Below are 24983 nucleotides of genomic sequence, written 5' to 3' on the forward strand. Positions count from 1 at the left end.
GTCCTGAGCATCTGCAGCACTGCACCAAAGACGAGTGTATTTCTGCTCAATACTAAATGGAATTTTGAGACGGGAGAACTACATGTATCGTTATTATGATCTCATATATATATAAAAGAGGTTTTCAAGTCAAACTTGCCCGATCGACAAGCACAGTACGGTGATGAGACTCTGTAGATGAGCTGCAGTAAAACGTTTGAACGCCTAATCTTTGGATCTTGACGCCGACTTGCGGAAGAGACACATCTGTCTGTGGGAACTGTACACACAATCATTCACCAACACATTACCGGAACTCAGCTGGGAGTCATTACCACATCCCCCATACAGTCCTGACCTTAATCCAAACCATTTCCACATATCTGGGAGTTCCTGGGAGGCCAGGGTTTCATTTACATTTGATCCAGTTGTGTAAATTCGTGCATTTTTATCAACATCAGTGCTGGGGTTTGAACCTGGCACCTTCTAAACAGTAGCCTAATGCGTCAACCACCGAGCTTCTATGTAAAGTCCAATATACTGTACTGTAGGCTCTGGAGGACTGAGAAAACTTTCTACCTTGATGATGTCCAAACCCAGGTGAAACACTGGGATAAGTGCATTAGTGTAGAAGGGGATTGTATGGAGAAATAAAGAGAGTTTTTATTCTCAGAAGTGTTCTGTTATTCTGCGCAGTCAAAAGTCCCGGTTTGGCTTGAACGCCCTTATTCACAGTAAAAAAACGAAAAACAAACAAAAAAAATGTATAGTGAAGTACAGATTAAGAGAACACCATTAATCTGAACGACATCCACTCACCATGACAAAATTAATTTGCATCGAACGGAAGCAAGGGAAGTGTGCGTGGACGGCAGCGGCGGACGAACAGATGTCCACCGAAGATGACTCGAAGCTCCTGCGCCTTTCCTACAGTCTCATTGAAGTGACTTCAAACCCCACCCGTAGGTTTCCCCAGCAGCCACACTAATCCACATCCAAGAAGTCAAAAGGATTCATGTGCCGTCCCCCCCCCCCCTCCTCCCCCACATCTTTATGTAAATGTCATTTTGGGACAGTCTTTTGTGATTCCATTAATCTGGTCATTAAGGCACTTCAAATAAAAAAAAGCTACTTATTAAAAGCAGTTCCAGCTGTGTACCCTCGTTATTCGCTCTTAACAATGCTTGTGGCGCTCTACCAAAAAAAAAAAAAAGCGTGAGATGGATAGACGGGTTTTTGGCTATTTGGTGCACGCGCCATCATCATCATCATCATCATCGTCATCATCATCATTATCGTTCTGGACTTTATTTACTTTGAGAAAATCACTGAGCGTTCCATACTCGGACTTAATCGCTCTACCTTTTGTTTCTAAAAACATTTTATTTCCATCATACACAGTTCAAGACAGTGATTCGTCAATGCCTGGTGATAACTGATTATTCTAAAGATTAAAGATTATATCAAATAAATGTTTAAACAAAAAGTCAGGCTACAGTATGCACAAGGTCTGGAGGCTACCATAACATGAGATGCACCTTGTGCACAATAATTCTCATCATTCCAATGCTTTATATGCGACACGCTTTATATATCAGTAGCGGATATTATTGTGAATTCACATTTTCAGTTCGCGACTTTAATGCATTAAGATTGTTTGGTTTGCACAGCTTACACTGTATGTTTTTGAGAATTGATGCACTGGTTGTAAAGAACCGTGCAGGATAAATTTGTCTATTTTTGTAGCATAGATTCAGCAAGTTGCTAGAAACAATCCTTGGAGATTTTAGTCCGTATTGACATGATACAGTAGCATCACGCTGTGGATTTGCCGACTGATGCGAATCTCCTGTTCCACCACAGCCTTAACGTGATCTATTGGATTGAGATCTTTTGAGTACACTGACCTTACTGTCACGTTCAAGAAACCAATTTGAGGTTTTAGCTTTGTGAGACGGTCCGGTTTTGGCGACGCCGTGCGAATTGTAGCTTCAGTTTCCTGTTCTTAGCTGGCAGGAGCGGCACCACGTTTAGTCCTCTGCCGCTGGTAATGCTGCTGTAGCCCATCTGCTGTAAGGTTGTGCATTCTGAGATGCTCTTTGGCATACCTGGGTTGTAACGAGATGTTATTTGAAATACCGTTGCCTTTCTATCAGCTCGAACCAGTCTGACCTCTGCCATCAAGGAGGCATTTTTGCCCAGAGAACTGCCACTCACTGGATATTTTCTCTCTCCTTCAGACCATCCTTTGTAAACCCCAGAGATGGTTGTGTGTGAAAATCAGATCTGATCAGAAGTTTCTTACACCAGACCAACAACCACACCATGATTGAAGTCACTTAAATCAGCTTTCTTCCACATTCTGATGATCGGTTTGACTATGAGGACACGCCTAAGTGCATTGAGTTGTTGCCATGTGATTGGTTGATAAGAAATTTCTTTTAACTTTTCTTTTTTCGTTGAAAAAGTCGCCAATTGGGTATATATATATATATTTTTTTAGACCCAAGACAGCATCAAAATCAATCATAAAACAATCGAATCGACCCATTCTCATGTACGTATGCAAGACAGCGCTCCTGATATAGATTTCTTCTTTGCATTCTGATCCAGACATATAAATTTGAAAATGTAAATAGGTCAGATATCTAAAAGGGACTAACAACTAACAAGTTTTTTTCCCCTTCAGTCTCATTAAAATTTTAATCGACTTCTCGACCGTCCCATGGCATTCTGGTCCGTGCTCAGTCATACAATAACGACAGGCCATGCTGAAGATCTAACACGACAGTTCTTCCTGACGCTCGCTTTAAAAAACTTTTTTTTTAAACGAGACAATTGACATTTCTTTGTAGCTTTGGCAGATCCTTGATATATTCGACAGATATTCATGATGTACAAACATCTGGAGACAGAGCAGTGTGCGCAGTGGTCTGATACAGAAGAGATGCTCTAGGGAATATTTGAGCGTTTAATAAATTCGGGTGGTTCTTCAATGTATCTTATTAGTCTACTTTTATGTTTGTACTATAATAATATTGTAGTCAAAATACCCAGACAGAGTATGATTCGATGGCGCCCCTTAAGCCCATAAGATAAATGATAGTGTATAGGTTGATTCTTTGCCTAATAAATATGCTTAGTTTCCCTTATGTGTGCATGTGCGTACTTTTCAAACACCCTGAATTTTTTTTTCACCCTGTATGCCAACAGGTGAGTATCAGAAGCCCAACTATTTTCCATTGACACTCTTGATAAGACCGTGTTTGCATGAAACAGGATGAAGGGAAAGGGATAAGGCCCCCCCCCCCCCCCTCGTTTCTCATCTCCTCTGGTCAGCGTACTCCTGGGCTACTCTGTGTAATCATTGATGCCCCGAACCATGAGAGCGACCCAGCAGTGACAATGGAGCTGTTGTTCCCAGAGCTCGGCTTCCAGGTGAACCACGCCACGTCAGGTTCCCACAGTCGAGGGAGCCAGGGAACATCATCACTGAGCACCGAAATAACCACAGGCGATAAAACGGAGGGTAGAGTAACACCTTCGGACAAACAGATTAATTAGCAACCCGGTGACACGGCAGGTGGGAAAGAGGACAGCTGATGTGGGTCTCTGTTCACATGGGAGGACTGATGGAATGGTTAGAAGGAGCTGAAAGACTGAATGTTCAAGGGACGTTTTTGGGGGAAATAAAGGAAGTATACGGAAATGTGCATTAAAAATATGAAAGAGAAACATGTTGGGGGGATTCACGTAGGAAAAAAAGTTTTTAACATGTTAAAATCAAATCATAATGAACCTTTTAGAAATAAAGTGGACAATCAGTAAAGTAATACAGATATACTGTGAAATATTATAATAATGTCTACATGGACAATTTAGTTTATTTCACAATAAACACACAGTAATTATATAAGTTTCCACCAAACCTTAAACAAATGAGCAGACAAATCAAGTTTTCACCATTTTTTTTTCTTGAAAGCTAAAAAAAGTTTTTTTAATTATTTTTTATTATTATAGCACTTTGGTTTTGGGCTTCCGATACTACAATTTAAATCTTAACTAAAATAAAATGTAAAAATGTAAAACACAATAAAATAACTTGCTCTGATAGCACAATATTTACTTATATATATATTTTTTTTTTATGACAACATATGAAGGAGCTGACAAGAAGACACGATAAAAACATAAAAGGAAAAGCAGAATCATGGCTTCATTTATTTATACACACATTAACAAGAGAGCTGATAAGAAAAACAGGTAAAAGTGGAAAACTTCTTACCACTTTCAGAAATATTCCAAACCAATCCCCAACTTCTCCTGCTGGACGTTTAATTATAAAAAAATAGGAAAATTTATAATTTATCCCTGACCTGGTAAAGAATTTACTAAAAAGAAATGAAAGGCTTTTCCGTCCTTTGATCCTTTGGTTACGTTAAAACAGTGTAACAGTTTTAATGTAAAAAATGCATTTGAATTCTTATTCTAAAAATCCATATGAGGACAACTGACTGACTCACACATGAAATAATTCTTTACCTGGACAAGTGTGCCAGGCGTAGACAGAGATAACCGTCATCTACTAAATGTTTAAATTAGTGAAAGAGTTTAGTTGGGTTTAAATGCCTTCACGAACACCACCACCACAGGCCACGAGGACAACGCACTGTAGCTAGTTACAGAAGCTGTTCAAGTCAAACCAGGACTCATGGTGACATTTCTTGATGGCTTAAATCCAAAAAGGTCAAGCTGTAACTGTCTGTGAGAACTGTACACACGATCATTCACCAACTCCACTCGCACATTACAGGAACTGTTGTGAGTTATTGCCACGTCCCCCGTACAGTCCTGACCTCGCTCCAAGCCATTTACACATGTTTGGTCCGATAAAGGAATTCTTGGGAGGCCGGGGGCTTTAGACGTGAAACAGGGAGTCAGGCAGACTGAGAACCTTCTGCCTAGTGCTCTGTATCCAAGCACTAATGAAACACTGTGATAAATGCATTAGTGTATCAGGGGAGAAATAAAGGGAGTTTTTTAGTTACAGTACTCCGGTTGCTTGTAATTAGTTACTTTGTTAAATTTATAACTGGCTACTTTATTCAAATTATTGTAGCTTATGTTTTTGTTTGAATCATCGTAGCTCGTTACTTTATTTAATTCATTGTAACTATTTATTTGAAGTTATTGTAGCTAGTTACTTTCCTGTTACTGTAGGTAGTTAACTGTAGCTACGAAGTTATGGTGTAAAAAAAAAAAAAAGGAAAAATATTCCAGACAAAGTATTATCAAGAAGAAGCAAAAATTCATATTTTAGATACTGTTTACTCGTTTATTCAATTTATTCAAAAAGTTATTTATTAAATGACTTTGTGATTCTTATTTATGTTATATTATCTTATTTATCTTATTTATGTGAATTTAGCAGCAAATACTATAGAATTTTGTACAAGTAAAATTTTGTGTAGAATTACACAATTTAGGTGTAAATTATGAAGTCATTTTAGATAGAAGGATAGATAGAGAGAGAGAGAGAGAGAGAGAGAGAGAGTACTTTATTAATCCCAAAGGGAAATTGTAGCGTATTTTAATATCATAAGTTATTTTTTTATTGACATAAAACTATATTTTTTGTGAAATTGTGCAAACAAATCACAATTTTTGTTTCCTCTCTAAACTTGCATGATTTTTGACATATAAACATTAAAGTGCAAATCTTCCATTCTTTCTTCAACTACCTTAAAAGTACGGGAGTACATGCATATACAGACACGTTACTTGTAACCAGGATTGAAACAGAACCATCGCTGCTTCAGCCAAAAGCCGGGGAAAATAATCCGACTCCAGAGAAGGTAAATGATGCTCACGTTGCTCACGTTCTGTTTTTGTGTTTTTGTGTTTTAGGTTGATGACCAAATGAAACTCCTCCAAAACTGCTGGAGCGAACTTCTCATCCTTGACCACATTTTCCGGCAGGTGATGCACACCAAGGAGGGCTCCATCCTGCTGGTAACAGGGCAACAGGTGCGTTGGAGTTCCTCTGCTCGTTTCTCTTACCTGACCACGTTTGCATCTGCACTCCTCCTCCTCTTCCTCCTCCTCCTCCTCCTCCCTGTAGAGCTCATCAGGCATCTCGTCAGTGTGGATCAACGCCCTTTAAAGTCCTATCGACTGACCGCGTCTGTGCAGTCACTACTCCATTAAAAATAGATTACACTTATAGGTATGAGTTAATGTGATCAGAATAATCAATCGTGCATTTCTTATCAAGTCAGCAGAGCCCGGATAAATAAAACAGCTGGTTAAGCATGCGTGAGCCATCGCGCTCCGAGAGAGGAAGAGAGAGGAGAGGGAAGAAGCTGTGATTTACTTTGCTGGTCTCTGAGGAACATCAGTGGGTGGATGCCTCAGGCTTTTGCTCAAGTTCTCAACACAGGGGGTCCTTTCATTCCATATAGAACACACACACACACACACACATGCACATGCACATGTTTAAATTGCTCATTAGAACTAGATTATTGCCAGCAGAATGCAAAATTTTTATTCCTGATTTTTCGAGGGAAGGAAACATTTGTTGAACAGACTCGCACAACATTACTTTACTATGAGAATAGCGTTGCACAATCAGACAAAAGCTAGACGACTGCATGAGGAGGTTATACGCGAGCCGCGACACAAGGCGGGTTTGTCACCACTGGATCGTCGGCGGTGGATTTCTGGCTGTGTGGCGAGAACGACAGCGCCGTCTCCGAACAGCTACAGCTATGTGAACCCCTTGGCTGTAAATGAATAATACGCGAGTGCTGATATCAGAAACATATGGGGAAGCACATTCGGTTTATGTAAAAGATTTATTATTTAAGTTGTTCACTTTTAGAAATTTTAGATTTTTGTCCTCTTATGAAAAAAAAGCCCTTTAAACACAGAGCATTTTTTTTTTGCATTAATATTTTTTTTTATTAAATATATACAGTATGCATAGAGTGAGAGTCAGGACTGACTGAGCAAAAAGCAGTATATAATATAAAAAAAGTGGTCACACAGGCAAAGAACCAGCACAGATACACAAGATCACGTGTTCTTATGGCTGCTTTTGGTGTTTTTTTTTTGTTTTTTTTTCGGTTATTCTTTTTTTGTTTGTTGCGTTTTTTTTTACCAAAAAAATTAGTAATAATAATAATAATAATAATAATAATAATAATAATAATATGAGCATTTGGTAAAAACTCCAACGTCAGTCCCATATTCCAGTAGCGGTAACAGGTTTCTGATCTGGAGAGCTGAACAAACATTGAGCACCGATTTTTTTTTTTTATTATTATTATTTTTTTTGGTTGGTGGGTAAAAGTTTTTTGCCGTCATTGTTTTTCCCCACGGTGATGGATTTTATTTTACATGAGCGTAACTGATTTTACTCTCAATTTACCTTGAACACACAGTGTAGGACACAATCAAAGGCGAGATGAAAAAGGATCATGGTGAGGAACAAAAAATAAGAAACGATTGATTGTGACAAATTATTTGTGGCCATTTTAAATACTTTACAATTGAAATATACTGTATGTCGGATGCCATATTTTGGCAATTTTTATTTTGTGAAATAAAGTTTAAAACTCCTAAAACTAAAGCGGCACAGATACGTGCCGGCAACACAGCATAGGGCAATGACGATAAAAAAAATAAAAATTAATTAATGAATTAATTAATAAATTAATTAATTAAGTAAAATAAATAATAATAATAATAATAATAAATAAATATATATATATATATATATATATATATATATATATACGTGTGTGTGTGTGTAGAACTCTCAAAATTTACAATTTCTTTTAATAATAATAATAATAATAATAATAATAATTTTATTTTTATTTTTTCAATTATTATTATTTTTTTGGTCTGGAAAACTACCATAAAAACACATGATTATGTGTATCCGTGCTACTTCTTTTGCCTTTGTGACCTTTTTTTTTTATTTTTCTTTGCTCATGTTTATATAGTTGGTTAAAATCGAATAAAACTTGGATCATCATACTGTATATTCAGGTTGTGCTGAAATAAAGAATAAGTCACTCTGTACTGCACAATCCTGAGCCCTACTGTATATACAGCATTTTTATATAAAAAAATATATATAATAAAAGAAAAAACAGCAAAATAAATAATAGCTACAATGCTCTGAGCTACACACACACACACATAGATTTACTTTTTAAGTGGAAAAGGATCAAGTCTAAATTACTGCTTTATTAATTTGCCCATTAAAGGTGCGCGTTTAACATTATTGGTCCTGCGCGTCCGGTTACTGTGTTACTCTACACACGAGCGTAGTTTCCCCTCGGAAGTGTATCGTGTCTTTCAGCCTCGCCGTGAGTGTGAGCGATCCCGGTGTTCAGTGAGTTCTGCGTGGACGGCGGTCTCTCTGCGCTGTGTTCTGGGGGCTGACTGAGAGCAACAGGGTGCGAGCGGGAGGCTGAGGCTCATTTGCATCTTTCGGCTAATGAACAGCTGGTGTTGAAAGAGCCTGTGGGGAGAGAAACAGAAAACACGTGTCCTATTGCGTCCTATTATTCTACAGCAGGCTAAGACTGACAGCCAGGTCACACACACTCACTCACACACACACACACACACACACACACACACACACGCACATATATGCCCTTCCTACAAATTTTAAACATGGCTTTAGTGTTTGCTTGTTTTTTTTTTTTTCATTGTTTTCAGCTTCCTGGCCTTCAGAGGGTCTTATAATAAAACCAACACCGTGCTGTGTCTTTTCTTGAGATCATGAGTTGTGTTAATGCTGCACTAGTGCATGCATGCAGTGGGTTTATCATTTTTTTTTGCCCGTTTTTTTTTTTTGTTTTTTTGCTTTTTTTAATAAAATTAAATTAACGTCATTCAAAATATAGTTGAACATTTTGTGGGAGTTCCGTATTTAAAGCACTTTTCTTTCCCTTCTGAACGTGCTTTATTACGAGCAACATGTTACGAAGGAAGAACTGGTTTGAATTCTCCAGACCGGACATTCATCATATTTACACGATAAATAAATTACGGCCCAGCTACGTTTTTTCTTTTTTTTTTTTTTTTTTTTAATTGCAAATCTAGCTCCAAGGGAGCCCGCCCTGCTCTTAGGAGGCTGGCCGTCTACCCACCTCCAGAAACCCTGGCACAGTCAATTATGGTAATGAATTGTCAATAAATATAAAAATTTAATATGGCCTGCTTATAGTGAGTGGCAGCTAAGGACTTGCCTCCAAGACAAATTTGCTGCTGCTGCAGATATTAAGTGCACCTGAAAGGGGAGGGCCGGGCCGGCTAGCCTGGGGGACCTGCCTGCATGCTTGTGCATCTCCAGACCCCCCCACAAACCCCCGTCCCCCCCTCCCGTCTTTGTCTGGAGCGCGGGTGCAAGGGTCCAACAGTCCGCACGCTGGGGATGAAGAGAAACGTGCTGCTCTTCCCCTGTTTATTTTGATGTTGATTACCATTCCACCCTCACTCCTGTGCATTGTCCCTGCTGTGTTCAGAACACACACACACACACCAAACTGCCTCTGCTCGTACATAGGTGCATAGGAAAGGTATCGGATATTCATGCACTTTCAACTATGTTACTTCTTCCTGTCTCTCTCTCATCTCATTCTTCCCCCCCAGGTCTCGCAAGAATCAATCCCGTTCTTTAGGCTCCATCATGTTTCACGCCGACACTCTCGGTTTCTTCTAGCCGTCAGACGAAGTCTGAATCTGAAATCACAATGCCGCGCGCCGGAGACGCATGTTTCTACACACCACTTACCACTGCGTGCTCTCCTTCCTCCAGGTGGATTACGCGCTGATCGCGTCCCAAGCCGGGGCCACACTCAACAACCTCCTGAGCCGGGCGCAGGAGCTGGTGAGCAAGCTGCGCTCCCTTCAGCTGGATCAGAGGGAGTTCGTCTGCCTCAAATTCCTGGTGCTGTTCAGCTTAGGTGAGTGGGGAAAAGACACGCCGGAGTGCTCGCTCCCAAATAAATCCCAGGGGCGGATGTGTCCTCCGCGCCTATGAGCGTCTGATAAGCTTTATGTTTCACTACCTCAGACTCGCTGCCTGGTTGGAGAGGTCACACGTTTAGTAGCCAAATCCTGCTCTTGATCTTTATGATGCAAAGAGTCGAGCAGGAACGATCACATGTGAGGAGCTGCGATTAATCCTCGGTGATGTCCTAATGCTCGGATTGGGTTTCTCTTAGAACTTTTATAACTCTTAAAACTTTCTAGCATTTTAGCTGTTACTTTTTTTTTTTTTTAATAAACATATATAAAGTTCAGGATTGTTTTTAGTAAACCTGGATATGCAATTTGATGAGTTTTATTTCATTTTAATCCACTATACAAACATGACTGAGCAAAAAATAAATTAATTAATTAATGAGTCAAATAGGCAAAGAACTAGCACAGATACACACGATCACATGTTTTAATTGTTGTTTTCGGGTTGTTTCTGTGACCAAAATAATAATAATAACTCTCATTTTAAGAGTTCTACATTTGTACGACATCATTCCCATATAATAATAATAATAATAATAATAATAATAATAATATAAAAGTAATAATAACTTTTATCCTACCTAAAATATCTGAAAACCCAAGAGTTTGATATCTGAAGTCTCAACGTTAACACACACCGGAAAGACGTCCATATACGCACATATTTTCGATATATAGTTTTCAGTTTTAAGGGTTTAGTTTTAACACTTTTAGCAGTAAGTTTCTTAGCTGTGACTTGTTTTAACTTCTTATTAAAAGTGCATTGATGAGGGTTTGGTCACCGCAGGCCAACGAATGTGTATATAATAATAATACTAATCATAATAATAATAATAATAATAATAATACCATCTTTATGATGGACAATATCATAGTATAAATTTGAGTTATTATCACACATAATCCTCAGATGGTTAAAGCAATCAAGAAAGAAAGAAAGATTTAAATCGATAAACAATTTAGCTTTCAACCTTTTTTTAACCTTTAACAACACCCATGAATAAGTATACAGTACTAAAGCTGTACAACTGCACAAATTTTTTTTTTACACTTCAGGCGCTGATTCAGTTCGAACGCTCGATCAGTCCATTCCTAGATTCATCTGCAGCCTTTTAAGTTAGAATATTTACTTATTACGTCAATTTAACATTATTATGTCATCCTGTCCAAAACGCCACCCAACACTGTCAAACCCTAACCCGATGTTTATGGCTTTTTATATGTTGTTTTTTTTATTTATTTTTTTTATTATTTATTCACATTAGCAAAATACTGAAATATTGATGCAGCGTCAACAGCATTATCATATCACTCTTGTCTCTCAATTCATAAAACAGAAAGAAACAGACAGACTGTTTGTCAAAGGGCTTGTGTGTGTTTGCTTTGCCCTCAGTTTTGTTTTTTTCCCCACCCGCCCCGGCCCGCTTTTGAGCCGCGTTTGCTTTGGAGCCGCTCCACATCCACATCCCCGCGCTTAACAAAGCAACAGAAAGGTGGTGAAGCTGCCGTGAGTTCAGCCGTCTCAGCCTTATGGGGTTTGTGTGTGTGAGGGTGTGTGTGTGTGTGTGTGTGTGTGTTTGATATGGGTAGTGATGGTGGTGGTGGTGTTGTTGTTGTTGTTGTTGTGTGGCAAAGGTTTTATCTGGCAGGGGGATGGGGTTCGAGTCTAAATAATTTGGCGGAAACATCATCCATAATAAAAGACTCACCTGAGGGAAGTGTATCGCCCCCGGCGCTAGCATCAAGCAGCTCGTCAGCCTGACTGTGGGCGAGTAAGAGGCTGGAGATTAGCGCCTGCACTGATTAGAATCATCCTGTGGACAGAGGTGTGTGTGCGCGTGTGTGTGTGTGATCCTTGCCAGATGCTTTTAAGGTGTCACTTAATCAAAGGTTAATGAAACAGAGCGTGAAATTACCCCTTATGAACACTTAGGGCATCCCTTCCCCTCTCTCGGTGTCCAAACGTGGTCAGTTTGTCCCTTCGAGCAACGACACGCTGGAATTTCTACGAAGGCCAGATTTCCGACTTAACGATCTGAAACGTTCTGTAAAGGTCAATTCTACTAGAAAGTTGAAGAACATGAATGGCTGCAGTTTTTTTTTCAATGTCAGGTTCGGCCGGAGTGACTGCACGCTCAGCACAGGGATCAGATCTACTCGTTCCTGGAAGCCCTGCCACTGTATGTTCACCTCCCATCTCTCCGTGTCAATACTCCATGACAAGTGCCTCTTCTGCTTCCGTCAAGTCTCTCACCTGCTTTTTACAAATGAAGCCTTTTAAAGGAAATCAAAGGCGCATTTTCGCCCCGGCTCGACGTGCCATTTCAGACCCATGGCTGTGAGTTGCGGCCGCTTTTATCCGACCCCGCGATCCGTCACTGTCGGTGCGGGGGGTGGGGTGTGTGAGGGGCTCTTTGTAAAGTTAAGTGTCGATAAAGAGGAGGATGGAGACGGCTTGACCCGGGAGCAGCCATTTGTTTGCACAGATTTGTCGAAAGGAGCGATTGCGCCTGTCCGAACGTCTTCGGCACTCTTTCCAACGGATGGAGTGGTTCTTACTAGAGCTGAAGGCTTTATCAATGGGTAAATAATTGCACCAAGGCCATTGATTTCCTGCGCCGCAGAGGCTGAGCGATGATGCTGTGTTGGCAGGGGGATTGCTCGTCGTGGGTTTTTGCCAAGACTTTACACACCTGAGCTGTCACGTGGTCATGTTCTGGGTTCGTTTTGGGGGATAAGGGTAGTTCTGAGATGGCGTTAATTAAAAAAGGGAAGAAAAAAACTTGAATGAATGAATAAATAAGGGGACATGGGAATACTTCATAACAAACACAAATGATTATATACAGTAAATTCAAAAAATAACTAAAGACAGTTCTGGACGATTTGCACCAAATAAGGTGAAAATAATAAAAAAATATTATTAGACGCCAATTGTAGTCAACAATCACACACTACGGGCAATTTGGGAACGCCAATTAAACACCCCTAATCTGCCTGTCTTTGGACTGTGGGAGGAAACCCACCAAGCATGGGAAGACCACGCAAACTCCATGCACACAGGCGGGAATCGAACCCAAACCCTGGAGTCGCGAGGCGACAGTGCCTCCCTAATAGATAATAGAGGCAGGATAAACTTTCGAGCGAATTACTTAAGCACTAATGCGTTACGCAGTTACTTGTGTGTATGTTAGTGTGCATGAAAGAGAAGCTAAAGCAGCAGGTGCATGGTGGATTATGATGGAATTTCAGGATAAAAAGTAAAGCTTGCATTGATTTGCGCTGATTTGCGACAATATGCAGCAGCTCTCGCCGGAACTGGCATGTCCATTCTTTGCGCACCAGCTTTCTCTCTCACTCTCTCTCTCTCTCTTATTCTCTCTCTCTCTCTTTCTCTGTATATATGAATTCATAGTTCAGAGCAAACACATTTATTTGAATTGGATTTGGCTTAAAGGTGAAGAAAAAAAACCAGCCTCCAATCAACCCTGAGTGTTCTGATATCTTACAAATCTAGTCTAGTAAAGGCACTAGTGGGCATACACAATGACCCTAATATTCAAGGCTTGTTTGTGTTTGCTTCCTGTCCCTACATTACGAATGCCAGAAAATCAAACGCTTAACCTGGACAACGTCGGCGACGGGCTCTCTGCAAGACGCTGTCCCTATTAGGGAACCCTAAGAGGCTTTCAGACTTTATCAAGCTTTAAAAGCTGCAGAGATCTTCCAAATCCTGCTGTGTGGAGCAACAGTACCGGCTCTAGTCATTAACGCCATATCAGAGGCTACTATACGCCGTTCTACATTTAACCCCTTCTACGCCTGGGACCTGCCGATGGGTCTCAGATTACATCCTTACTTTAATTTCTGTAATATACACAGGACACACACTATCACTAAAGATACAGATAGTTTTGCTGAATGATTATAATAATAATAATAATAATAATAATACGCTTTAAAATTACGTAAACTGCGGGATTAACGAGCTGCTCCAATCAGTAGCTGCATAAACGTCAGTGTCTGCGTGACTAGAGTACCTACAGCCTCCTGTTTTTATCCTTTATGCTTAAGCAGATATAAATGGCAAATGCATGCAGTGTACAAGGTGCATCGAGACAAATATTACAGATATGCAAGCAATATAGATAAGTATTTATCTAAATATCCGGATTATAGATAAAGATAAGATTGATTCATTGGCTGGAATGCTACGCAACATCAATGCGCTGAAATTGTGCAAAATAGTAGCAAAGCTCAAAAAACATTGTAACAAACTCTGTTAAGAAATTTATAATACAATATATTGTAGCGTTTCTATTGTCAACATAGTTGCATGGATATAAGATGTTTATGATATTTATAATGGCGTAGTGGTTAGCACTGTAACCTCGCGCCTCCAGGGTCTGGGTTCGATTCCCGCCTCGGGGTCGGCGTGCTTGGTGGAATTCCTCCAGGTTCTCCGGTTTCCTCCCATAGTCCAAATATATGCCAGTTAGGTTAATCGGCGTTCCTGAATTGCCCATAGTGTGTAAACATTGACTAGAAGTCCCAGCACGGTCGTGAAAATGGGAATAAATCCAATGGTCACCATCGGTCTCCAAGGTCCCTAGTTGGACTAATACATGGATTGATGGGTGGCTGAAAGGATATTTATAATACATATGATAGATTTTCATTATGTAACAAAAGTGGCCTTACTGGTTGGCACTCGCACCTCCAGAGTGTTGGGGGTTCGAATCCCATCTGTGCTCTGAGTTTGCGTGTTCTCTCCATGCTAGGAGTTATGCATTGTGGGAAAACATCTGATTGTGGGTTTGTTCTGCACCTTGAGCCATAAGTTCCCTGAAATACGTTCCAGGACCCTGCGCCCCTTCCTACTGTCCAGTACACCGCATAAGCGCTATAGATAATGGATGGATATTAAAATATGACCTTATGAAGTTTCTAGACTGGAGCTTTACTCCAGTAAAGTCTGTGCTCATATTGCGCTGTCCACCTGTCCTGTGTCCATCTCTCTTTCTCTCTCTCTGTCTCTCTCTGCCTCTCCGTCTCTTCTGCAGTCTTATTACAAGCTGTCAGTTTATTATAAAACATTAGGAAAGCAGAGGGACACTTGCAGTTACTGTCTTATCGATCGGGGGGATAGATTCTGTGATTTAGAGCCCGGCCCTCCCGTATTTCCACATTCTCAGGCTCCTATTAAGGCCTGTGCTTTCCTTTGGCTATTGATGTATCAACATTAACAGTTACAAGCAACTACAGAAAATCAATGGCCATCTTTTATTACCACCTGCAGGAACCGGTGGCCGGTCGGCGCGTTGCTACTTAGCAGACAAGAGAGCCGGCAACATACTCTCCACATGTCAGCTGTTTCCTAACTGAAACCTGCACTGGAAATATCAATCATATGAGTAGTGGTGGTGTGTTTTCTAGCTTTTCTTGCCCTACGGCCAATCACTTTTCTTGAGCCGTTTGAAGCCAGGCTGTATTACAAGCAGCATCTTGTTTACTGCTGCGTTTTTTTTGTTTTTACATCAGCATTGAAATGTAGCCAATTATGTAGATACTGTATGTTTTATAGATATGTTTAACAAAGAAAAAAGAAGGAAAATGGAAACACTTTTTCTGTCTATCATCTGAATTCGAAGGAATGCTTTTAAAGAGAACAAGCTACAGTACACAGTGAGTGCGTCCTTAAAGATTCATGAGACTCGAAGTCCATCCAGGACAAACACACATAAGCCTTTTGTTTATCCTGATCATTGAGCTGAAGTATATTTTTCACTTTGTCTACAGCCCTTTTTTAAAAAAAAAAAAAAATCTGCTTTCTGATTTTCTATGCTATTCCGTCGGCTTGACATTATACTGTAGCTCTCAGATATCTCACGGACGCAAATGCAGGCGCCCATATAAAACAAAAGCTACGGTCACTGTACAAGCGGCTCTATCGATCAGATTCCGGTCGTTATTTAAACATTGGACGCAAACACATACGAGCGTGTTGCGCAAGCCCTCCCGAGCTCCGTCGCACCTCCGACCCCTCCCCGATCTGTCATTTCTGAATCGATCCCGTGAAAGATTTCACTGCCGCGACCGTCCATAAAAGCTTGCAGGTTTCACAAGAGCGGGAAATATGTAGCAGCAGATCATAGACTCTGGCCGGGCACCAAGTTAAACATCCACCCACCGAACAACTGAGCAGACGATGTGAGACACGAGACACGAGCCGACCCTTGTAGAGCAAATAATTATTCATTTACCGAGCTCTTCGAGTGCTTGCAAACAAACAAAAACAGACAGTGAAATATCTGGTGTACCAACATTGTAATGTAGTCATCTATAATATCATTTATATATTTCCATTTTAACATCACAGTGACAGCATGAATGCGAACATACAGGATTATCACCATAGATAAAGGAGGTGTGTCTCCTCTCTTTTCTTTTCTTCTCTTCTCTTCCGCACAGAAGAGTCCTGGCTTGAACACAAGACCTCTGAAACTAGAGACGGTGATTAAACACAAAGACATGACTGAGCCGACAGCTGCTCCGGCCCGCTCTCTTGTCCTTCTATTGCAGTGCTGTAGTATATTTAAGGGAACAAAGCTCTGGAATGCTTGCACTTGTCTTCCCACTGGAAAAAATGCCGCATCATCAGTCTACCTGTAACGTAAAACCACGAGTCCAGAAAGTGCCATGTAGGGACGGGGACGGGGGGGACGGGGGGACGGGGGTAGTGTTGTTTAGGACTCACTTATAAATGTGTTCGTTTCAGTCTAGGCGTTTATGGAGCTCCATTTATGGATTGGAATACAATACGTACGCTCGTGGTGAGCTCGTCCCAGTCGAGTTCCTTTTGGTCAGCGGTAGAGTTAATTAAAAAGAAAAAAAAGAGTTAATTAATTGTTACATGCACCTTAAAGGACAATGGGTCAAAGCATAGGGTCAGCCAGGATTGAGCGCCCACTGGAGCATATAAGGATAAGGGCTTCGCACAAAGGCTCAACCTGGCAGTGCTGGGACTCGAACCCCTGAGCTTCCAATCTTTGGTGGCTTCCACCCACGGAAATACATTTTGTAGTGGATTTAATTAGCTATCCATCCATTATCTGTACTACTTATCCTGGAGGCTATTCCAGGGCACAAAGCATGGTACGCCGTATATGGTGTGCCAACTGATCATATTGCACAAGCGCACACGTTATCACACACTACGGACAATTTATTAGCCCACAGCAGGAAAGGAAACCCATGGAGCATAAGGGGGATGGGGGAGACGTACGTGCAAACTCCATGCATACAGACCAGGGGCGAGATCCGAACCCCCAGCCCCGGAGGTCTGAGGCCCCCGTGCTCACCAGTAAGCCGACCGTGCCACCTAATTAGCTGTTAAACCGTTAAGATATGAATAGTATTATGTGACGATGTGCAGCGTTACACCACGGTGTAGATAAAATCTGAAATTATATATATTTTCCTCCTTTTATTAGGAGACGTGCTGGAAATGTACGGAATGCTAAACGAGCCCGTTTTTGACAGGCAGCTTACAAATATGTCATGTTATATTACCCGTGAGGTGAAGGAGACCAAGAGCTACTCGCACGGTGGAATAAATTAAACTCAAATTTGCACTCCTGGCTTTCATAACATCTTAGCAGCTTAAGTGTTGATTTGGAAAGCGTGAGAGAGAGAGAGAGAGAGAGAGAGAGAGAATATCTTGGGAGAGATGTGAAGATATCTGTTTCTTTAGTCAGCACTAGCAATGTTCGATAATTAAGCAAGAGCAGGGAATAGAGGGAAAGTGTCTCTTTATGTAAGGGGGTGCGGGTGGGGATCACATTATGGATTAACTGTCCTTCACTCAGAAAATATACATCCCCAGGCACTCTGGTGAATTATTAATTCATATTCTTCAAAAAAGGCTCAAATAAAAAAACAATATTGATGGGCGGTATCCTTTAATGACCTCATTAGGTTTGTGGTTTGCATTATGGCTGTGGGGGTTTTTTTTAGGGGAGGGAAGGGGAGTGCTCCAGGAGTTTAGGGGATAGTTGACCACTGAATGATTTTCTGTCACTTTATCATAAACAAGAAGATTCTGATCTGCCCCTTTACTCCTGTAGGCATGCAATTAGTGGCTGAGAAGATGGGCAGAATGTAAACCAGACACACAGGAGGGTTAGACACTGGGATTGAGAGAGAGAGAACATATTCTCTATTCTTCATATCGGCAAGCGCAGTACAGGGTGTCCCAGACGTCTCCATGCGTAAGGGAAATTATCACTTCCTGATCCAGCCATGAGAATGATTTCAACATGCTGTTCCTTTTCCTTCTTAAAGAGTGCAGAATAACAGAACACAGTTACCGTATGGGAGTAAAGACTCCCTTTATCTCTCTATATAATCCCCTGCTATACTAAAGCACTTCTCTTAGATGCTTGGATACCATCCAAGTTTTCTCAGTACGCCAGAGCCATGATCAGGTCTGAAACACCGGCCCCCCGGGAACTCCTTTAATGACCCAAGAGGAAATGGCTCGGAGCGAGGTCAGGACTGTACTGTACTCTCAGCCGAGTTCCTGTAATGTGCAAGTGGTGTTGGTGGACGATTGTGTGTACAGCTCCTGTGTACAGCTCCTGTGTACAGCTCCTGTGTACAGACGAATGCATCTTATCCGAAAGTTAGCGTCCGCCGATTTTTAAGGATCAGGCGTTTTGCACTCGCTAAATGTTCACAGGAACGACTACACTAGAGCCCGAGCCACCCTCACCTTGTACGGCCTTCTTTAAAGCGTTTGCACTGTTTAAATGTTTTACCGCGGCTAGGAGTCTCATCCATTCATAAGAAATCGCATCACGAGTCCCTGTTTGACTTGAACGCCCCTGTATTTGGAATATATAAGAGAAAGTCTAAAGTTTCCATTATAGACCTGTATATTATTTGTTGATTAGAATTATAATATGGTGTTTTTTTTTTTTTCGTGTTTCATGTTTAGCAGCTCATGCACCAACATTGTTTTTAATCTAAAATGAAGTTAAAGGTCGGAGGCCTCCTGCTCCGGCTGAGACAAAGACTAATGACATTCCAGATTCTTACTTGATTAAAACTAGTCATCTGTTCTAAATTTTTAACCAAAATTAATTATGTAACAAGTATTCATGGCACATGTAGAGCTTAACAATGTTTAAGTTGGCTCAGTGATGAATAAATAGATGCAAATGTTCTTCCCCAGACTTGAGGAAGAAGCAAAGCACCTCATGGCCAGTGTTGGTTAAAAAAAAAAAATAATAAAAAAAAGGGGGCTGATATTTTCTAGTGTTTATTTCATCACACCTAAGGCGGTTTGCCCCCCTCACACTCCCCTCACACACCCCTCATATTTGCCCCCTCCATGTGGTGAGCAGAGCGGGTTAAACCTCTCCTTGGGCAACGCAGACGTCTCCTCTACCTGCAGAACCCAGTGGCGAAGGCATCAGATTGGACTTAATGTATCCCCAGCTGGAGTAGTCCTATTTAATTCACTTTTTTACAGAAATGGGACACTCTGGGCCTGCCGGTCCCACTGGGGAAGCCGAGGAGAAGGCAGCAGATCGAGCCCTCGTATCATACTGATAATACTGACCAGAAGAAGAAGGAGCAGAAGAGAGGAGGGGGAAAAAAAAAAGACAATCCACTCTACCTTCTGGCTCTTCATAGCTTATAAGGTGGCAAAACAAGAGAAGATCTACAGTAATTGATATGCATCATTAAGAGAGAGAGGGAAAGCCACAAAGAGAAGAAAAAGAAAAGAAAAGAAAAGTTTGTCCGGGTGGCAAAGACGAGCTGCAGGCGAGCGTCTTCCTGCTAATAATGAACAGCTTGTTTCTGTGTTAAAAGCGAGCTGCGTGTTATGATCAGACTGCCAAAAGCGGTGTCCGTACAGTATTCACTGTAACTCACCCCACACTTCATGATATAATCAATATTCCTGCCTCCTCCTGCTTGTATTCTCCCAACACGAGCCTTGTTAAATAGATTCAGGAAAAAATAGGGGTTTTGTAAGGGAATTAGTGGAGCAACACGTGGCATCGGGGTTGGATGGATTGATTTTGGGGCAGTAGATAGACAGGGAGTCACGACCACAAACACACACGTTAATACATTTATCATGAGCACCAGGGATCAAATAATACAATAACATCACGATACCTCTGTTCTGGTTCGATTTGTATCATGATTTTATAAATTTAGCAATTTGATATAAAAATTTATATTTTGTTTCTATTTTTAAATCTTTATAAATAGTGATTTTTTTTTTATTATTTGGTTACTACTGGTTACTTTCAGTTACTTTGATATTTCAGTTACTTGGTTAGTATTGGTTACTTTCAGTTACTTTGATATTTCAGTTACTTGGTTAGTATTGGTTACTTGGTTACTACTGGTTACTTGGTTACTACTGGTTACTTTCAGTTACTTGGATTTTTCAGTTACTTGGTTAGTATTGGTTACTTGGTTACTACTGGTTACTTGGTTACTACTGGTTACTTTCAGTTACTTTGATATTTCAGTTACTTGGTTAGTATTGGTTACTTTCAGTTACTTTGATATTTCAGTTACTTGGTTAGTATTGGTTACTTGGTTACTACTGGTTACTTGGTTACTACTGGTTACTTGGTTACTACTGGTTACTTTCAGTTACTTGGATTTTTCAGTTACTTGGTTAGTATTGGTTACTTGGTTACTACTGGTTACTTGGTTACTACTGGTTACTTTCAGTTACTTGGATTTTTCAGTTACTTGGTTAGTATTGGTTACTTGGTTACTACTGGTTACTTGGTTACTACTGGTTACTTTCAGTTACTTGGATTTTTCAGTTACTTGGTAAGTATTGTTACTTGGTTACTACCGGTTACTTGGTTACTACTGGTTACTTTCAGTTACTTGGATTTTTCAGTTACTTGGTTAGTATTGGTTACTTGGTTAATATTCTTTACTATCGTTATCTAGTTAATATTGTTGACTATTGGTTACTACTGGTTACTTCAAGTTACTTGGATATTTCAGTTACTTGGTTACTATTGGTTACTATTGTTTACTATCAGTTATCTGGTTATTATTGGTTACTTGGTTACTATTGGTTACTATTGTTTATTGTTGATTACTATTGGTTACCATGGTTTATCTGGTTACTATTGGTTACTTGGTTAATATTGTTTAGTATTGGTTATTTACTTGGTTACTATTAGTAACTTTTGGTTACTTGGTTACAATTATTGGTTACTATTTGTTGCCATTATAAAAAAAGTAAAGTAATCACTACAGCTTTATACATTGAAAGCTTTATTTAGAGCTTAATATCTGAATAAAAGATGAGTAATTATGAAAGACGTTGAATTTTAATTGTAATAAAATTTAGTTTCAAACATTTGTACTGTATTTGAACTGTGTCATCGGCATCATTGTGATTTATAAAGAAACTTATGAAAATCCTCATCCTAACGCACAGGATGCTGTTCTGCCCACCAACATGTGAATAGTTTATAGGACGCCAGCTGTAAGATTACTGCAACATTTTTTTTCCACCCCAAATGCAAATATATACAGTACAGTACAAATGTCTTTACTAAAGCCTCCACAAATATCTGCTGTAGGGCATGTAGGGGATGTCTTTAAAAAAACAGTTCTTTTATTTAAAAAATACTTTAAAAAGCAGTAAACAGCAATACATGGAACAAAGTCAATAAAAAACCTTTGCTTAAAACATAGTCTCAGGTCTCATAGTCTCGGAGAAATTAGTTTTACTGAACTTCTTACAGTAAAAGTTCTGTCTCATAATATCTTTACATATTTTTCTTTTTTGGCCTACAGACATTTTCATGTAAGAAAAACATCTTTTATTTACTAATGTTTAAAAATCATATATATATTTTAGTTTTTATACTGACTTAATAATGAGGTCATAAAAATAATGTGTAACAAGGTTTATAAAAAAAAAACACGGTTTTAAAGACTTTTGCGCGATGCTGTATCGTAAATTAAAAATTCCCAAAAAAATGTCAGTTGGGCGAAACGGGATTGCATAACTGAATTTATCTTTCCCTCCGTGTCTAATGTTTTTAATGCTTTCATTAAGCTTTTAATCGATTTTACAACACAAATATCTTTTCCGCTATCTCTTTTCTGTGCCCTGGCCATGTTGTTTCTTATTTCCACCTGTTTCGTGTTTATTTCACCTTCTATTACTCGTATTCCGTGCCTCTGGTCTAAGCATTCTGTCAGTTCCTATTCCTAGTTTCTAGTGTTTACTCTAGTAGATTTTTTTTTTCTGTCTTTCAGCCTCACCAGCCTGTTTATGTCTTGAACCTCGCTTTGAATCCGTATCACGAATGCCTTTGCCTGACTGCTTGGCGTAATTTGCTCAGCAGTACTCGGCACAAACAAGGTTTAGCCATTGGGTAAATAATGGTGCGCGATGACCAGACGGCCATTGGCTGCAGCGTCTGAGACGGGGTGTTTGGGAAAGCAGGGGGCCTCCCTGAGCACACTGTGGGCGACGGAGCAGGGTCAGCACCGCCCCCGCCTTTGATTGGCGTCCATCAGGCGGTCGGGTTAATGATGAATAAAAATGACAAGGTGCAGGCTGGGCGCGATTACAGCCTACCATAAAAAAAAAAAAAAGTCAAAGAGGAGCGAACACACCAGGAAAAAGCACCTTGCACTTTGAAACTGCTTTCTCAGAAATACCACCAAAATAAATCCAGCCCCCCTCACCCACACACATACACACATTTCATCACAGTCAGCATGGTACTTCACTCGCTTTTTTTTGTAATGTGACAGTCAACACAAATGTTATTATAAGAATATAATCGTATTAAATTTTAAGTAATAATCTATCCAGTTTATTTTATTTAAAACAAAATATTGGTGCTGATTTTATATATATATATATATATATATATATATATATATATATATATATATATATATATATATATATAAGCTTCTGAAGTTTATGCAACATGGAAGTGACCAATTTTGCTTCCCTTAAAATTTCAAGTTGCTAACTTCAGCCGTTTTGGAGACGATTTTATATGTGCCTCAAAAATGGGTAATTTTCAGCGTTATACTGTCTTGCTTTAAACAATAATCATTTAAAATGCAAATGATTCATATTTCCTTATAAGTATTGATGTTAAAATTGGTGTAAGCCTATGAACTGTAAAAATTGTTGCCAAACTATAAAAAAAAAGGATCCCCAAGCCCCCAAAAAACTGTAGTGTCCGTAACCATGTGACATTCATGTTGCATTATCTTAAGCAATTTTGCACTTTGAGAAAAATAATTTTTTCAAGTTTATCTCTTTTTAATGTTAAATCTAAATTGGCCAATTTTCACCTGAATGACGGTTAAGATCATTGAATGATTTGAAATTAGAATAAAGTTACAGACACTACACCTAAGTAAGACACTTCTTGGCACTAATCCCATGTTTTGGCCGAACATGCAAATCTATAGACGCTTTTTCAGTATTTTTTTTTACCAAACACTACATTATACCAAATAAATCCCTTACACACACTATATAGATACAGTAAGAGAATTATACTGCATAAGACCGACACACAGCAGCAGGAGCGAATGGGGGCGGAAAGTGGATACGAGGGGTCATGTGGCGTGACCGATAGTGAAACGAACAACGTATCGCACAGAACCTAAGGGTCTGAAGTCGAGCTTCGGCACAGCCTCGCTGCACACTCGGGCTGTTTCATGTAAAAAGTTCATAATTAGTCCCACAGTGGCTAAATGTTAGAACAGAGATCGAGATAGAAGATGAGAGCGCCCATCGTGCACCGCTTTAACCTGACTGAGACGAAACTTGTGCTTTTTCTCGCGTTCTTAGTAGGGCATTAAGCTGCTGTGAACAAAATTAAACAAACGGCGATATTCTCTCTCTCTCTCTCTCTCTCTCTCGCTGTGTCTCTCTCTTAAACCTCGTTTCTTGCTTAAAGGCAAAAAGAGCAAGCCGTTATTTTTGAGAGGTTGTTATTTTTTTAAACAACCCTGTTTCATATTCTTTTAAATGCAGCCTACAGTAATTAGCAATTAAAATCAGCCTAATTTGTATAATTTGCTTTAATTAGTCTAAAAAGGACAAAAGGCGCTAATAAATCTCAGTAGTCTTCCTCGCCATGTTAAAATCTGGTAGTGATTTTAATGCACATTAATTCGGACATCAACTACGACCTGAAAACAGTAAACCTACCCGTGTTCGCACCCTCCTCCCAAAAGTAATAAAAAAAAGAAAAGGTGTGACTGGGGTTAAGAAGCATGTTTTATTTCCCGGTTCTCTATCAGGGGTTAATACTGACAGGGGTGAAGCAGAGGTTTTGTAATTGGTTGCCTCTTGATAGACCCCTCCCCCTCCCCCCCTCCCCCCCCCATCCTGAGCTTTGCCCAAGAGTGTCACCCAGAGGGTCACGGAGAACATCCTCGCTGGGGCCGTGAAGGACTCGCTGCTCGTTCTACAGACCTCATTACACACTGAACAATCTCCGACCCCTCCTCCCTGTCTGTTTATCCTCTCTCTCTCTCTCTCTATCTCTCTGTCTCTCTCTCTGTCTATCTATCCTGACCATCCTCTGTTTCTTTTCCGGGGGCTTGAACAGTTTGGATTATTTTGCCAGTGCCAGCTGCCTCATTAGCCGTACCCGACTAACCCGGACCACGCATCGGCGTCAGGGGAAAGGTGCAGAGACGCTCGCTCTCACGCTCAACCTCAGGTCAAAGAAATTAATAAAAGATCATATTGCACAGACTTTCTGATCTGGACTAAATTCGGACGTTCACTAGAGAATCGTTAACACCTCATACCGACCACCTGCAGCCATTTAGGGTATATACGCTGACAATGAATGAGCCACATGCTAAAAGTGAAGCAATTCGAACTGTCAGAAATCAGAGTCTCA

The 24983-nt window shown here is 40.1% G+C and overlaps 1 protein-coding gene across 1 annotated transcript in view; it reads left to right on the plus strand.

The window, feature by feature from the left end:
• The window catches only part of nr5a2 (nuclear receptor subfamily 5, group A, member 2), a 46264-nt gene that overhangs the window by 18158 nt on the left and 3123 nt on the right, over positions 1-24983 (plus strand). The window contains exons 5-6 of the mRNA XM_053513128.1: positions 5887-6006; positions 9821-9968. Of these exons, the coding sequence (XP_053369103.1) occupies positions 5887-6006; positions 9821-9968 (268 nt within the window). The remainder of the gene's footprint in view (positions 1-5886; positions 6007-9820; positions 9969-24983) is intronic.

The sequence above is a fragment of the Clarias gariepinus genome, chromosome 15, assembly GCF_024256425.1.
Source record: "Clarias gariepinus isolate MV-2021 ecotype Netherlands chromosome 15, CGAR_prim_01v2, whole genome shotgun sequence".
NCBI lineage: Eukaryota > Metazoa > Chordata > Actinopteri > Siluriformes > Clariidae > Clarias > Clarias gariepinus.